Below are 16425 nucleotides of genomic sequence, written 5' to 3' on the forward strand. Positions count from 1 at the left end.
GTCAGGGAACTAAAATTTCATAAGCTGAGCCACCTGGGAAGCCCTGCATGGCCAAAATAAAATAAAAATAGTTGTTGCAAACTCCTTCAAGTGACACAAGAGAGGCTCTGTGCGGACTGCCTGAGCCAGAGGACTACGTTTATCCCAATGGGGGCAGCAACTGCTCGGCTCCAGCCAAGCATCATGGAATTAGAGTGTGACCCCAGTGTTGTCTGATCTTCTCATTTTTTCTTAAAAATTGAACTTTTATGTGAAATCTTATTTTTATAATTTTGTAATTTTGTAATTATTCCTGGGTTAGGAAGATCCCCTGGGGAAGGGCATAGCAACTTACTCCAGTATTCTTGCCTGGAGAATCCCATGGACAGAGGAGCCTGGCAGGCTAAGGTCCATAGAGCTGCAAAGAGTTGGACATGATTGAAGAGACCTAGCACGCATGCGCACTGCAAATTTATGGTCTGACAAAGATTAGTAATAGACTGGTGAACTATCCCCAAACCTTAGGGAGGAGGAGGAACTGGCAGAAGGCAGAACTTATAATACCTAGGTGTCTGAAAGACCCCCCCCCAAAAAAAAAATCCCTACCTGTTTTAATCTCTGCTATCCAAAGTGAAGCCACAGCCCCTTCACCAGGTCTGTGGTCCTCAACCCAGTAGTCAGGGTGGCTTGCTGTCACCCGTCCTCGCCCCAACACAGCACCATCCTGAAGCTTTGCCCATCTTTGACTCTGGACCTATGCAGACATGGGTTTGAAAGTCAGCTTTGCCAATTCTCATAACTGTGTTATCTTGGGCAACTTTTTTGTCTTCTTCCTTTTTTTCTTAAACGTCTAAACCTCAGTTTCTTGTTTACAATATAGACAAAGATGCTACAATCTGGTAAGGTTAAATAAGAATAAACATAAACCACTTCACCCCGTGCCCAGTACATAGTAAACACTCAGGAAGTTGGGTCCCTTTTTCCTTTAAGTGAAGCCCTGAAGCCAGGAAGCTAGGTCCACTATTGCCTCTTAACTCCGGCTGCCTAAGGTCAGAGACCTCCCAGGGCCTGTTCCCACAGCCCGCCACTAGAGGGCAGCACAAAATAGCAAATCCCAGTCCTTCGGGTAGGCTTTGGACGGGGAAAGGTAAATTGTATAGTTGCTATGGAAACATATCTTAGGGCAGACTTGGAAACCAAAGTACGGTTTTGGTAGCAGGACCCCACGTCATGCAGAAGTCTACGGGGAGGTTGGGTTCGGGATGAGAAGGCCGAATTCTAGGGAGGCAGCATGAAAGTATGAGAAGCTACTCAGAGGCCAGTGTAGTTCTGGCTGGGTCTCTGACCTGCAGCAAGACCCCGGCCAAGTCACTGGGCCTCGGTTTTCTTGCAGTGGACTGAGGGGCTCAAATCAGGGGCCTTTCCCCCATGGAAGCGGCTGTGAAGTTGCAGAGGAAGGGGAGCTGGGACCATCATAAATCTGACGAGGAAGAGTGTGACCAGGGCCTTGGGGAGGTCAGGCAGCCTGAAGGACACGGGCAGGGGCATCCTCGGGCTTGAAGTGAGTTTTCAGAGACACTGTGTTTCCTCTTCAAAGCCTGCCACCCAGTATGAGAGGGCTCCTGTCTTCTTAGCTACCTGGTCTTAGGGAGAGTCACAAAGCCTCAGGACTATTGGTTGACCTGTAAAAAAGGGATACATGCAGTTACCTCAGTGCTGTTACAATAGTTAGAGGAGGTCACAGGAAAGTCTCGCAGTGGAGTTGCCATCCAGAGGCACCTCATGTAAAAGTATGTGTTGTTTTGTTTTTATTCGAAAAGTCATGTCTGACTCTCAGACCCCATGGACAGTAGCCCCACCAAGCTCCTCTGTCCATGGGGATTCTCCAGGCAAGAATACTGGAGTGGGTTGTCATTTCCTCCTCCAGGGGATCTTCCCCACCCAGGGATCGAATCAGCGTCTCCTGCATTGGCAGGCATGTTCTTTACCATCTGAGCCATCAGGGTCTTATACCTCAGAGTTTTGGAGGTCTCTGAATCTGATACTGTGTTAACGTGTATTTTTATTCCCATCCATTCCCTAAACTCAACCTCCGGAGACAGCGAGCTGCACTAACTTCTGCTCCCGTCCCAGGGAATCCTCTTACTGTCTTTGGGAATGGGTGCCCTTAAGCTGGGACCCCAAGGTGGCTGAGGAATAAGTATTGAGAGGCCTTGGCAGAGGAGGAGATGGCAGGCATTTGCAAACTGCTGGTGGGAAACAGGCTCAGGTCCATCTGGGTGGCAGGGCCCCCCTCCCAGCTGGACAAGGAGCCCCAGAGGAGAGCGGTCCCGCCCTTGGCCCTTGTCCTCAGCAGCCCCCAGTGCCTGCCGCAGCGGCTGTCTCTTTAAGGGCCTCCCCCTCCCTCTTTCTCTGCTCCCCCCATCTCTGTCGCAGCCACTGCTGTGGCTCAGAGCTGCATGGGGAGACGCCGCTGCAGGTCCGGTTTCTGGGTGTCTGGTCGGTGCCATCAACTCCCTCCTCCTCCCCCCGCCCTCCCCAAGCTGGTGATTGCCCCTCCCCCGGCCCCCTCCCCGCCGAGGGGGCAGGGGGCTGGGCCCGAACTCTCCGTAATGCCCCGGGGCTGCCTCTGGGCCGGGCCGCGGGCACTCTGGTGGCAGCGAGAGGCGGGAGAGCGGTGCTGACCGCTGACCGCCTCCCCGGCCGCTCCGCGGTCTCCCTCCCCGCCCTGCCTCCCCTTCGGAGCTGGCACCACAGTCCCACCCCCACCCCCACCCCGCCCCCTCGGGCCCTCCCAACCTCTCCACGTAAGCCCCCCCCACCTGCCTCGCTCCCTCCCCTCCCCCACCGCAGCCTCCGCGTCCTGTCCCCTCTCCCTCTGTCCTCTCACCCAGCCCTCTCCTCCTCGGCGCGCTCCCGACCCTCTGGCTGGCTCTCTCCGGCTCCCTTTCTCGGATCCTCCCTTTCCCCCAGTCTCTCCCATCTCCCCAGTCTCCATCTGACTCCCTTCCTCCGGTCCTGGGTGGGGGTCGGGCTCTCCAGTCCCCTCCCCTCCCCACACCGTCTGTCCCCTTTGTGCCCCTTTCTCTTCTTCGCTCTCCTTCCCCGGCCTGGCGTCCCTTCTCCACCCCCGTAACTCCCTTCAGCTCGGTCTCCCAGCCCTTTCCCGGCTGCTCTTGGGCTCCCTGCCGGAGGCCTGAGCCACCATGCTGACCCCCATGGTGGCCGGGGGGGTGGTGTTCCCCGGACTCTTCCTCCTCTCCAAGAACACGCTCCAGCGGCTGCCCCAGCTGCGCTGGGAGGAGGCCGACGCGGTCATTGTCTCAGCCAGGTAAACTGCCTGACTTCCCTCCGCCCCCTCCCCTTCCCAGGCTGCATGGGGATGGAAGGGACCCTTGGCCGGGTAGGGACTAGGGGCTCCTGAAGTGGTCAGTGGGCTCCACCTCCAGCTTCCTTCTCTCCGTGTTGACTTACTTGCTGTCCCAGGAGACCGCATCCAAACCCAGCCATCTGGTCTAGTAGGATTCAGTCTGCTTTGCTTCCCTTTCCCATTCACCCTCTTACCCTCCAAAACAGGGCCGACATGTGACCAAAACATTCCTTTAGGATACTAGGGAACAGGGCAAGGGACCATGTATCATTGGGAGGGGGGGCTGCGTCTGGAGGAATGAGGGATAGATAAGTGAACGGTGGAACTCTGCACAGCCCTTTAATGCTGGCCAGAGTTGGGGAGGGGAGTGTGGTGGCTGGCAAGCAGAGAGCGGGAAAGTAGCTGGGAGGGGAATCAGGGGCAACCGAGGGGCCGGGGATGACCCACGATGACTAGGCAGCTGAGAGGTGTAAGAACAGGCCCAGGGCTTCCCCCTACCATCCTGTGCTGTCACCCCCAACCCCAGTCCCTTCCCTGGAAGGGACCTTGTTATCTGCCACTGGATCTCGGCATCTCGTCTCACCTCACGATGACCTCCCGGGTGTCCTCCTGAAAGGAAGGCCACTCCGGAGCAGTCCTGGAGGCTGAAGTGGTGGGGCTGAGTCCCAGGCGAGGCAGCCTGGGGAAAATATGGGCATGGAGCAGCCAAGAAGCACAGAAGCTGGACAGTAAAGAGGGGGGTACCCTCCTTTACAGTTACTCCCTCTTCCTCCTAGGCTAGTGTCCTCTGTCCAAGCCGTAATGGCCTCCACTGCTGGCTACATCGTCTCCACCTCCTGCAAGCACATCATAGATGACCAGTAAGTGCCATGAGACCACCGCTCCCCCCATTCCAGCAGCCTGTGTGCATGTGAGCCTTGAGTACCCCAGATCACCCGGGGGACTACCTCAGTGAACCCCAAGCCCTTAAACTTGGGCTTGAGCAAGTTAACTACAATAGCTGCAACTCAACACCCCGAGACAAATTTATCCACATCCTGTCCTTAAAGGTCAACACCAGGAGGAGGAGAAGCGGGGAGCAAAAAGGATTCTCAAGACAGCTCCTAGGTTTCCCAGCCTCTTGGATCATAGTAGGTTCTGAGTGTCGTTTCCTCCCTGCCCTCCTCCCACTCTTTCACCCCCTCAGACCCCATTTCCAACCAGCACCCAACTGGGGTGCTTCCCTACTTGTTCGTGCCAGACTTACCCCTCATCTCCCCCCAGAATCCAGGTGTCCAGTCCCAGCTCCATGCGTGAGAGGGACAGATGACATAGAACAAGGCCACCAATGGTTAGACAGTGGGGTGGGGAGTGAAGGGTGAAGAGGCCAGATTTTGGCACTGGGAGCTGATGCAGTACCTGGTGCTTGCCAAGAGAGCCCAGGCTGGAGAGGTGGGGCAGGAGGAGGGACGAAGGGGGCCCTGTCCATGGTGCTGACGGGCCAGCTCAAGGTGGACCCAGGCTGTCATTGCTGTGGGTTGCCTGGGAGGGTGCTGATGATGCCCCATGCTTAACTTCTGATCCTGTTCCTCCTCTCTGGTGGCTGCTGAGCCCTGGGGATATGGTCTGGATGACCCAACCAAAAGGCATCTCCTCTTTCCCTTGAGTTCCTTCATCTGCGGAGTGAGGTCCACCCCTATCTGGAAGGGCTGCTGCGAGGAGGAACTGACTTATGTGTGTCAGATGCCTACAGCAGTCCTGGCCATACAGAGTGGATGCTAAACTCCTTCTTCAGACCCCGCCCCAGGGACTTGGCTTCCTCCTGCCCTTTTCCCCCATTCCCCCTCCTGGGTCCAAGAGGAGCCTGGATCCTCCCCCACCCCCACATTCCCTTCTCTCACCTTCTCACAGAGGTCACCTTCCAGCTCTCACATGTTCTCCTCCCCGTCCGGGAGTCTGTTCTTGTCCCTCCCCCCTTAATCCTCAGGTAAGTGGGAGGATCTGGGTTAATCCAGGAGCAACAGCTGTTCCTACCTCTGAGCACCTAATTGCTGAAGAGGGTGGGGATGGGCTTAACCTTTCACACCAAAGCCCAGGATCTGAACCCCCACAGGCCAGTGGCGTCACCATGTCTGCTGTAGCTGACTCCCTAGGCCACTCTCTGCTCTAACTTCTCAGGCCAGTTGGATCCCTTTCCACCTTCCTGCCCTTCATCTCTAACCTGGGCTGCTGCTTCCTCTCCTCTCTCTCTCCCTCCCTCCTGGTCACACACTCCAGCATGGCTCTCCGCTTCTTTTTTCCCAAAAATCATCCCTTCCAGGCCAACCTTCCCCAGGGTTCACTGTCTCCTTCCATGTCACCCCTGGTCCTTAGCTGGCCCACCCCCAGGTCTCACCCCGCTTGTCCCTTCAGCAGCCCCTTTTATCCGGACCTCGTATTTGTCCCTTCCAGCTGACTTTGTTTGCATCTCTCTACCAAGCCTGGGGAGTACCGGTGGGTTTGCCTCTTAGACCTCCCGCCCCCACCTCGAACCTGTCACAGGACTACGGGCTTCTGAGAACGTACTTCGTGTGCTGACTCAAGAAGAAAAATGCAATGTTGCATATTCATGCACTTTTCATTTTTGTTTACTCTCAAAGCACACGGAACTTTCTCTGCTCTTGGCTCCTTTGGCTCAGCGTTTTCTTCTTAATGCTTAGCTGTACCTGAAAAAACAAGAGGTGGGGCCACACTCAGGCAGAACAAGCAGCACTGACAGCATCACCAATTCCCATCTCGAATCTTCTAGAGGACAGTAGGGCTGAGAGTGAGGGCTGTGGAGCCAGACTTCTCATGTTTATCCCTTGGTCCGGTGACCTAGCCTCTCTCACCTATAAAATGGGGTGACAGTCATACTTACTTTTCATAGGCTTTTTGTGGGAAGTAAATAAGTTTGTGCTTGTAAAAGATTTAGAGTATTGGAATAGGGCCCTCCTGTAATAAGTAGTCAATTAATGTCAGTCAAGGCTTCCCTGGTGACTCAGGCAGTAAAGAATCCGCCTGCAATGTAAGAGATGCAGGTTTGATCCCTGGATCGGGAAGATCCCCTGGAGGAGGAAATGGCAACCCATCTCAGTATTCTTGCCTGGAGAATTCCATGGACAGAGGAGCCTGGCAGACTATAGTCCATGGGGTTGCAAAGAGTCGGACACATGACTGAGCCACTAACACTTTCACTTTTAATGTCAGCCAATATGATCTCTCCCCACCACTCCTACCACTTCTGCTGTAATTTGCCCCGATCTCCGCTGTCTCTAAGAGCTGGTCTCGCCTGTTTTCTCACTGTCTCAGCCCTCAGTTCTGTGACTGTCTTTTGGTCTGTCTTCCTTTTCCTCCTAGCACATTGCAGAGAGAGAGAATATGAATGAATTAATATGAAAAATGAGTGAGAAACTTCCCTGGGAGTCCAGTGGTTAAGACTGCTTGCTTCCACTGCAGGGGGCACGGGTTTGATCCCTGGTCAGGGAACTAAGGTCCCACTTGCTGCATGCATGACCAAAAAGAAAGAAAGAAAAAGAAAAAATGTGTGCGTTCTGAGCTCAGTCTGGGTTTGAACCCCAGCCCTACTGCTTACCAGCTGAGTGATCCTGTGACCACTTGGGCAAGTTTCTTGCCCTCCACCTTGGGATTCCATCATGTAATTTGAGAGAGTATTTCTGTCTCAGGGTTCTTACAAGTATCACTGGAGATTTGACTCCTGGGATGCAGCTAACAGAGCCCCCGGCACTTGGCAGCTGCCCTGTCCATCTCCTTCCCTCATTGACCCCACCCCTCTCTCTGCCCGACAGACACTGGCTCTCCTCCGCCTACACGCAGTTTGCAGTGCCCTACTTCATCTATGACATCTATGCCATGTTCCTGTGTCACTGGCACAAGCACCAGGTCAAGGGGCACGGAGGGGACGAAGGCAGCACCAGAGCCCGGGGTAGCACCTGGGCGGTGGCACGTGGTTACCTGCACAAGGAGTTCCTCATGGTGCTCCACCACGCCGTCATGGTGCTCGTGTGTTTCCCGCTGTCGGTGGTGAGTGGGGTCTGCTGGGAACTAGGGCCCTGTGTCCTGCTCATGCTGGTACTCCAGGAGCCTAGAAAGCCCTGGGTCCAGGTCCCAGCAGGATGAAGTGCCCCAGGGAGGGTTTCCTGAGCTCCAGCCCAGCCCCAAACAGCAAGAGGTTGGATCACGCCCAGCTGTGATGTTTTGGAGCTGGTTACACACCACTGCAGGCTTCCCTGGTGGCTCAGATAGTAAAGAATCTGCCTGCAATGTGGGAGACCTGGGTTTGATTCCTGGGTTGGGAAGATCCCCTGGAGAAGGGAATGGCAACCCACTCCAGTATTCTTGCCTGGAGAATTCCATGGACAGAGAAATCTGGCAGGCTGCAGACCGTGGGGTCAAAGAGTCGAACATGACTGAGCGACTTTCACACACATATACACACACAAACCACTGCCTCTGAGACTCAGGGCTTCCCAGGTGGCACAGTGATAATCTGCCTGCCAATGCAGGAGACACAAGTGATGTGGGTTCGATCCCTGGGTTGGGCAGAGCCTCTGGGGGAGAAAATGGCAACCCACTCCAGTATTCTTGCCTGGAAAATTCCATAGACAGAGAAGACTAGTGGGCTACAGCCCATGGGATCACAAAGAGTTGGACACAACTGAATGACTGAGCACACACACATGCCTCTGAGACTCAGTATCCTCACCTGTAGTATCATGGATATCATCTCACCTGCAGGAAGGTTGGAGGGATACGGGGGGGTTAAGTGCTCCCAGATTTGCTACTGTCTACCTGTGCTCAGACTTTCAGAGTGAAGCATCTCCAAAAGGGACAGAGAGGAGACAGGGAGGGAGGACAGGTGCTGCCCAGAATCCAGGCTCAGGCCAGGCTCTTTCCTTCTTCTCCTGTCAGGTGTGGCGTCAAGGGAAGGGAGACTTCTTTCTAGGCTGCTTGCTGATGGCAGAGGTCAGCACCCCCTTTGTCTGCCTTGGCAAGATTCTCATCCAGGTGAGAGGGCGCTGCGGGTTTGCGAGCTTGATGGGAGGACAAGGGAAGGGTTGGGCACTTTTAGGAATCAATCCGGGCTTATCCCCTGGTGGCTGAGTGATAAAGAATCCACCTGCCAATGCAGGAGACACGGGTTCGATCCCTGGGTCGGGAAGAGCCCCTGGAGGAGGGAAAGGCAACCCACTCCAGTATTCTTGCCTGGAGAATTCCATGGACAGAGAAGCCTGGCGGGCCACCGTCCATGAGGTCTCAAAAGAGTGGGACGCGACCTAGCAACTAAAAAACAACTGGGATTTTTAAAAAGACAGGTGGAGTCAGGTCTGGGAGGGGCTATCAGGTAGGGTATAGGGGAGCTGTCAGGGCAGAGGGGTGGGTCCTGGGGCGGGCCCCTAACCTGGCCCCTGGCCCAAGGAAGGAAGGCCGGGAGGTGGGCGGAGGGGGAGGTGGCCCAGGGGGCTGAGTCGGGGGCGTGGCCGGAGGCCACGAGGAGGAGTCTGCCCCGCCCCTGACTCCTCGCCCCGCCCCTGTCTGCCCGTCCCGCCCCATGTACCTGCCCCGCCCCTGTCTGCCCGTCCCGCCCCTCGCCCCGCCCCATGTGCCCGCCCCGCCCCTCACCCCGCCCCTGTCTGCCCACCCCGCTCGCAGTACAAACAGCAACACACGCTGCTGCACAAGGTGAACGGGGCCCTGATGCTGCTCAGCTTCCTCTGCTGCCGGGTGCTGCTCTTCCCCTACCTGTACTGGGCCTACGGGCGGCACGCGGGCCTGCCCCTGCTCGCCGTGCCCCTCGCCCTCCCGGTCCACGTCAACCTGGGCGCCGCGCTGCTCCTCGCCCCGCAGCTCTACTGGTTCTTCCTCATCTGCCGCGGGGCCTGCCGCCTCTTCCGGCCCCGGGGCTCCCGGCCGCCCTCTCCCTGTCAGACCCAGGACTGAGAGTGGGGCCGAGGGCGGGGGACCCTCCCCACCCTACCCCCATCCCCACCGCGTGGGAACAGGGCTCTGGGGCCGCTGGGCTAGCAGTGGGAGCCAGGGGCCTCTGGCCCTGACAGCGCCCCTGGAAACTGATAGATGGACTCCGACGGGGTGGGGTCATGTCCCTTCAGGGGCTGGGGGCCGGGACCAGGGGAGACTGAGCCGAGGGGTCGACCCCCCTCCTGCATACCCCTTTCTCCATCACGTCCCCTGGGCCCTGGAGAAGCGAAGGAAGAGGAAGAAGGCGCACCCCTTCCCATCCGCTTAGGGCTTTTGAGGCTGTGGGGAGCCTGGGGGGACCAGGACTCATAAAAGAATTGTGGGGGAGGCCCTGCTGCCAAGGCCATCCCAGTCCCCCTGCTGCAAACTCCTCTGGGAGGGAGGCAACACCCCTTCTAACGTCCCTGGTATGGTCATCTCCACAGCTTCTCTCCAGGGGAGGCCAGCCTGAGGAATCTTATTTATTTTATATATTTATTCAAATTTGTTGGGGTGGTGGGAGGGAGGTGGCTGCTACCCCCCAGCCTTCCCAGTGCTGAGCAACCCCGGGGGGCAAGTGGGGGAAGCACCAAGCCCCTTCCCCGTTAAGCTGACATCTTGCCCCTGGGCCCTGGCATGTCCCTGGTGCTACAGACTTCTCAAGGCTTCCTCCAGTCTGGGGTCGGGGGGACCCTAGGAGGTGCTTTACAGACCGCTAATAAAGACATCAGCGTGAACGCCACGAAGGCCCTGTCACCCAGTTCTTTGGGGTTGGGGAGGGAGCAAGCGTCTGGGGGCAGACAGCGCCATAACAGGTTGACTGTGGGACAGAGCAGGCCCCCCAAGCTGAGCAGTCAGGGAGAAAGAAGCAACGACTCTTATTCATCATCAAGAGAGGAGAGTGGGCATGGGTGCCCAAGGCAGAATCCAGGGCTCTCCTCCGCCTTTTTAGGCCCCTTTTTCACAGCTCCTGTGGGGTGTGGAGATCAGAAGTTGGAGGTCACACTGCCTCCCTGGGCTTTGGGTCCCTTGGCCTCTTCCCGAGCAAGGTTCCAGTGGGTGGGGGGGTGAGGGTTGAGGGACAGGCCTTACATGTGAGTGCAGAACTGGAAAAGCAGGAAGAAGAAGGCTATCAGCAGAGCACCCACCAGGATGTGATGGAAGAGCCTGGAGTCAGAACCTGCTTGACAGTGACGGGGAAACAGGGGACCCTGGACTTGCCTCCAACCAAAGGGCCAAGGGCAGCTGTCCTCCAGGCCCTGGCCAGGAGGGCAGCCCCTTCTCAAGCTGGGTCATACCTGAGTTAGCAAAGATGACAGGTTTCTCTCCAATGAACTGGGCCACAGCCAGGAGCTTGACTTGGTCTGAGTCTGGGTAATCAAAGAAGTCAGGTCTGTCTAGGAAGAGCGGAGACTCTGCTCCCTGACCCGAGGCCTTGGCACGTTCCAGACTGGGTGCTGGGGACACAGAGCGAAGTGTATGAAAGAGCCAAGCAGAGCCTGCATCCCACCCAAGAGGCTGAGACAGACCCAGGGACCTGCCAGGCCACACAGCCTTCGTGGAGCTGTGGAGGGCCTTGATTTTGTTTCCAGAACTTCTTAGGGGTTGGCTGAGCCCTCCAGGAGAAGGCCTATGCTGGGCAGGGAGGATGGGAGAGAAGTGTGAAGAACGAAGAGAAGAGCCCAGGCATGGCCTCCTAGCCTCTGGGGAGCTGGGGGGTGGGTGGCGGCATTGACCCCGATCCCCAGCCTTCCTCCTCCCCACTCTTCCCAGCTTCCCACCTGATTCTAGGGGCCCCAGCCCAAGCAGCCACATCCACACCCACACCCACTGCCTTGGCCTCATCACCCCTCCACTCCTGTGAGAGGTGAGAGTTCTGTGATGTCACAGCCTGGAGCCATTCTGATTACACTCTAGGGTGAGGGGAGAGAGGAAGTGCTAAGATCCAGGACCCTCCCCCGCAAGCCCCTGGATCCAGAGGGGAGAGGATGGGGCTCATAGAGCCTTCGGGTTGATGCTGTTGATAGAACAGTAAGAGTGGAAGCCCCAGAATTTACAAATGAGGAACTTGGTGGGACAGTTTGCTGAAAGCCAGAACTGAGGAGAGCAGCATTTGTATAGCACGCACAGTGGATTGGTGGGGGGGATGGAGGACAGGGCTAAACATCTCCAGTTACCCCCTTGGATCGACCGCAGATAGCATTTATTGAGCACTTGCCGCGATGCCAAGTACTTTTCATGGACTGACTCATTTAACCATCATAACATCCTCTGAGGTTAGATACTATGTCCTCATCTTACAGAGGAGGGAGCCAAGACAGAGAGAGGTGATGTAGGCAACACACACTTCCGAAGGGCACCTATATTTCTCCCTGGGCCCTCTCCTTTCCTTGTGTCCTCAAATGCAGGGGCCCGGGCATCTCCCCCATGCCCCAAACTCCATTTCTTTCTTGGTGCTCCGCTGAGGACAAGGCTGGGGTTAGCCACCTAGAGAAACAACAGGCATCTCCGCTAGGTGGCAGCAGTGTCTATGTCTGCCTGCCTGTTTCTCTCTTCTTGCCTAAGGAAGACACGGCTCCCAGTTTCCTAGCCCTCCCACCTCATCCCATCAGGTTGCCTCAGGAAACGATATCGTTGGGGGAATGGCAGGCATGGGGGTGGTCAGAGGAAGTCCCCTGACCCATCTCGGGGCAGGTCTCTTGGTCATGCTTAGAGGCTTCACAGACTCCCCATCTCTGGGTAGGCTCCCCCACGGCCCATTCTGTTTCCCCTTTCTGGTTTCTTCTTTTCCCTTATTTGTCACTTTCCAACAGCCACTTTCACTCTTGTGGGCCTCCCTCAGCGGGTAATAGTTAGCTCCCCTTCGATTGGCAGGTAGGCCTGTCTGTCAAACATCTGTCCCGCCCCATCCAAGCCCAAGGAGACTTCAGGGTCTTCTTGGTTTTGCTACACGGTTGGCTGTTCAATAGCCTCTGACAAGTTCCCTGACATGCCCCATGTCAGACATGTGTCTGCGGTGTGTGAGATCCTCTGTCCTATGGAAGGAGGCTCCTTCCTCCACTGGATCCCCACTGTCATCTTTCCGACCCTCAGGGACTGCCCACCTATTCTCACAGCAACCCTGGGAGCTATTTGTCAGGGTCAGCTTCTACTTCCTAAACAAGGAAAAGGCGCAGAGAGGGAAAAAAAAAGGGGAAAGGAGGAGACAGACTAACATCTACGGGGCCTTCTGGGGGACTGGCTCTGTCTGTGTGTGCTCAGTCGTGTCCCACTCTTTGTGACCGCATGGACTGCAGCTTACCAGGCTTCTCTGTCCATGGGATTTTCCAGGCAAAAGTACTGAAATTTGTTGCCATTTCCTTCTCAAGGGATCTTCCTGACGCAGGGATTGAACCCTACCTGTATCTCTTCTCAGAAAAAGGAAGTGACTTGCCCAGTGTCACAGGCATGTGAAGGGCAGCAGGGACTCAGCCTGATTCCCAGCTCTGGCCCAGGGCTCCCTCTGCAGGCTTGTAGGCAGTTGCCCTCCAGGGCTTAACTGGGAGAAGGGGTCCTGGGAGAAGGGGTCCAGACTCTTTATTTAGCCTTTGGAGTGGATTTGACAGTTTTCGAGTTGCCTCAAAGGAACACAGCTGTCCTCTCTGCCAGAAAAGGCCCTTTGGACACAAGCAGTGAATTATCCATTCATTTATTCATCCAACCATTAAATAAATGTATCATGCTCCTGTTATGTGCTGGACTCCATTTATGGCTTAGATAGAAATCAACAGGGCATGGTCTCTGCCCCGGGGGACCACAGAGGAGAGAGAACTCAGGGATGCACATTATTTGAGTATAGACAGACTAACCCTAAGAGGCTGTCTACACTTGCTATCATTGCTCACTCAACTTTAATGTATCCTTCAAACTCTTCACGACTGGCTTCGTCCCCACCACTCCACTGAAGTCACTTTTGGTGGGTGCACCAAGGACCCCATAACTTGCCAAATCTAATCTTTACTTCTCTGTTGGTTCTGACTCTCAGCAGAGTGCGCACATTCCTGTCTCTAGGCACTCACCGATTTTCTTGACTCTTCCCCCTCTAAGCTGCTCAGGCTTGGACCTTCTCTTTTCTATCTATACCCTCTCTCTCTAGGTGATCTCATCCAGTCGCATGGCTTTAAATACTATCTATATGCTGGTGACTCACAGATGTATATTTCCAGCCCAGCCCTCTCCTCTGAGCTCCAGACTCCCCTACCCAACTTCCTGCTTCATGGCTCTGTCCAAAAACATCTCAGACTCAGTAGATCCCAAGTACAGCTCTCAATTCTCCTATCCCAAACCTGCGCCTTCTTCCCACTGCAGCAAACGAGCTCGCTGTTGCTCTGGATGTTTTTCTCAACATAAAAACTTAGGAATTGCCTCAAACCCCTCCCTGTTTCTCTTCTGATAAACCCATAGTCAAGGCCTGTTGCTTCAGGACTTCCCTGGTGGTCTGGTGGCTAAGATCTATGCTCCCAATGCAAGCAGACTGGGTCTGATCCCTGGTCAGGGAACCAGATCTTGTGTGCTGAAACGAAGAGTTCCCATGCAGCAACTAAAAAAAAAAAAAAAAAATTCAGCATGTCTCAGCTAAGACCCAGCACAGCCAAATAAGTAAGTAAAAAACATATATTTTAAAAAGAACTGTTGGCTCAATTTCCAATCTAAATCTCAAGTTCATCTACTTCCCTCTTCTCATTCAAGCCAACCCCATGTCTCATCTGGCTTATTGCAACGTTTTGTGGACTGCGTGATCTCTATTCGCTCTTCCCCCATTGAGAACAAACCAGAACACACGGATCCACTACTTAAAACCCTCCAATGGCTTCCTTTGAACTTCTTACCCTGATCTGTGAGTCTCTTGTCTACCTACCCACTTCAGTTCTTCCCCAAGCTTCAGTTCCTTAACTTCCCCAGCCTCTGCAAACCCCTCTGCCTCCCACTCTCTTGCCCCCTACTTGACCCAGGAATTCTTCCTCATCTTCCAAGTCTCAGCTGAGACAACACTTCCCCTGGGAAGTGAACCTGAATTTTCTGACCATCCCCCATCACCGCATCAGTCTCACTGCACTGGAGTTGTCTGTGTATTTGTCTATTTCCCTTACAAGCCTGTGAAGCCAGAGATCATCGATCTTGGTCATAGCCGTAGCACCACAATATAGAGTAGGTATTCAATAAATATTTATTGGCTTAATGGATGGATGAAAAGCCTTTCCACCTCTAGACATACAAGGGCTCAGCACCGTCTGCATGTCCCCCTGCAACCAACTGGAACTCCAGCCTCATCCTCACCTTCCTGCAACAAGGCTTTCTGGATGCCCCATGGTGGGTCTGCATTAAGCCCCTGAGAAGAAAGCAGCGGAGGAAGAAGCTGTGGGCTTCTCGCCCAGCTCACCCCTCCTCTCACTGCAGACCTAGGTCTGCCTTTCCTCAAACTCGCCAGCTTTGATCATGGATAGCATCTCCCTTAGTCTTGCCTCCTTTCTTATCCTGGAGAAACTCAAAGAAAACCTTATGGCTGCTTTTATTTTAAAAAGATATTATTTCAGGGTTTCCCTGGTGGCTCAGTAGTAAATAATTTGCCTGCCAATGCAGGAGACACAGGTTTGATCCCCAGTGTGGGAAGATCCCACAAGCGGTGGAGCCACTAAGCCTGTGCATCACAACTATTGAGCCTGTGCTCTAGAGCCCAGGAGCCGCAACTACTGAGCCAGACCTCAACTACTGAAACCCGGGCGCCCTAGAGCCTGTGTTCGACAACAAGAGAAGCCACCACAAGGAGAAGCCTGCGCACTGCAGCTAGAGAGTAACCTCTGCTCCTTGAAACTAGAGAAACGTCCAAGCAGTTGTGAAGAACCAGCACAGCCAAAATAAATAAAATTATTTTTTAAAAGATGCTATTCTAGTGTATTCTTTTGAGTAGGTAATATATGCACATGGTACAAAATATACATTTCCTATTCCTTCCCTCTCTGGACTCACGACAGCTTCCTCAGAGGTCACCATAGCTACTTTTTCTGTGCAGCCTTCCATAAATTTATGCACAAATAAACAAATATATAAGTTCTCTCTCTTTTTTTACTCAATGGCAGTATTCCATTCATGCTCCTCTGTAGCTTACTTTTTTCAGTTGCCATGAGATTGTGAAGATGATTCTGTATAAGTGCATAAAGAGCCTCATTGTCATGGCTGCATGCTATTTCATTGTGTGAAACTGTGTCATAACTGATTGAATCAGATGGACATTTAAGTTGTTTCCAATCTTTTGCCATGGTAGATACGGTGCAGTTAATAATCTTGAACTTCTATTATTTTGCTCATGGGCCAAATCCTAAAAGCAGAATTTCTGGATCAAAGAGTCTAACAGTGGTTACAGAGATGGTATCCATTTATCCACAGCCTCATCAACATTGTGTGTTAACATTTGCTTTCATGTTTACCATGTGATCAGTGACAAGTGGTATCTCAGGGTAGTTTGGTTTTACATTTCCTTTACTTAAAAAAAAATGGGGTAGGGACTTCCCTGGAAGTTCAGTGGTAAGGCTCCACGGTCCCACTGCAGAGGGCACGAGTTTGGTCGGGCAACTAAGGTCCTGCCTGCCACACAGCACAGCCAAAAAAAAAGGGGGGGGGGTGGTAAAAATCCATATATGAGTAGTTATACTGGGTTGGCCAAAAAGTTCATTCAAGTTTTTCCTTAAAATGTTACAGAAAAAGACGAACTTTATGGCCAACTCAATATCTTAGCCATTTTGAAGCACCAGATTCAGCAATACTAAGTATATTCACATTGCTACACAACCTAAAATCACAGTATTTAATGATGACAATGTAGTGCTAGGCCCAGCTTGGGACAGCCTCTGTTCCTCAGTGGTGGTGGAGACAGAAATGCAAACAGGCGTGACATCCCAGCGTCACCAGAGCGGAGGCTGTGAGAGCTCTGGGGGCTGGGCCTGGGCCGGGGGTGTGGGGGACGTGTCTTAGGAAGAGGGGGTCCAAGGCGCCCTCTGAAAAAAGGAAAGATCTTCCAGGCTGAGGAACTTGGGTGAGCAAAGTTCTGCAGGACTGAGAGACCC

General features: G+C 54.1%; 2 protein-coding genes across 2 annotated transcripts; one reads left to right on the forward strand and one right to left on the reverse strand.

Annotated features, from left to right (window-relative positions):
- Positions 1-3185: 3185 nt before the first annotated feature.
- TLCD3B (TLC domain containing 3B) lies at positions 3186-9548 on the forward strand. Its single transcript, XM_065920342.1, has 5 exons — positions 3186-3310; positions 4126-4209; positions 7156-7390; positions 8279-8374; positions 9020-9548. Exons 1-5 carry the CDS (start codon positions 3186-3188, stop codon positions 9305-9307), a joined length of 828 nt encoding a protein of 275 aa, XP_065776414.1. The 3' UTR covers positions 9308-9548.
- Positions 9549-10413: 865 nt separating this feature from the next.
- C2H16orf92 (chromosome 2 C16orf92 homolog) lies at positions 10414-11170 on the reverse strand. The gene is made up of 3 exons (XM_065919296.1): positions 11107-11170; positions 10624-10782; positions 10414-10505 (listed from the first exon to the last, which is right to left on the reverse strand). The coding sequence occupies exons 1-3, from the start codon at positions 11168-11170 to the stop codon at positions 10414-10416; spliced, it is 315 nt and encodes a 104-aa protein (XP_065775368.1).
- Positions 11171-16425: the final 5255 nt, after the last annotated feature.

This window comes from Muntiacus reevesi, chromosome 2 (assembly GCF_963930625.1).
Source record: "Muntiacus reevesi chromosome 2, mMunRee1.1, whole genome shotgun sequence".
Classification (NCBI taxonomy): Eukaryota; Metazoa; Chordata; class Mammalia; order Artiodactyla; family Cervidae; genus Muntiacus; species Muntiacus reevesi.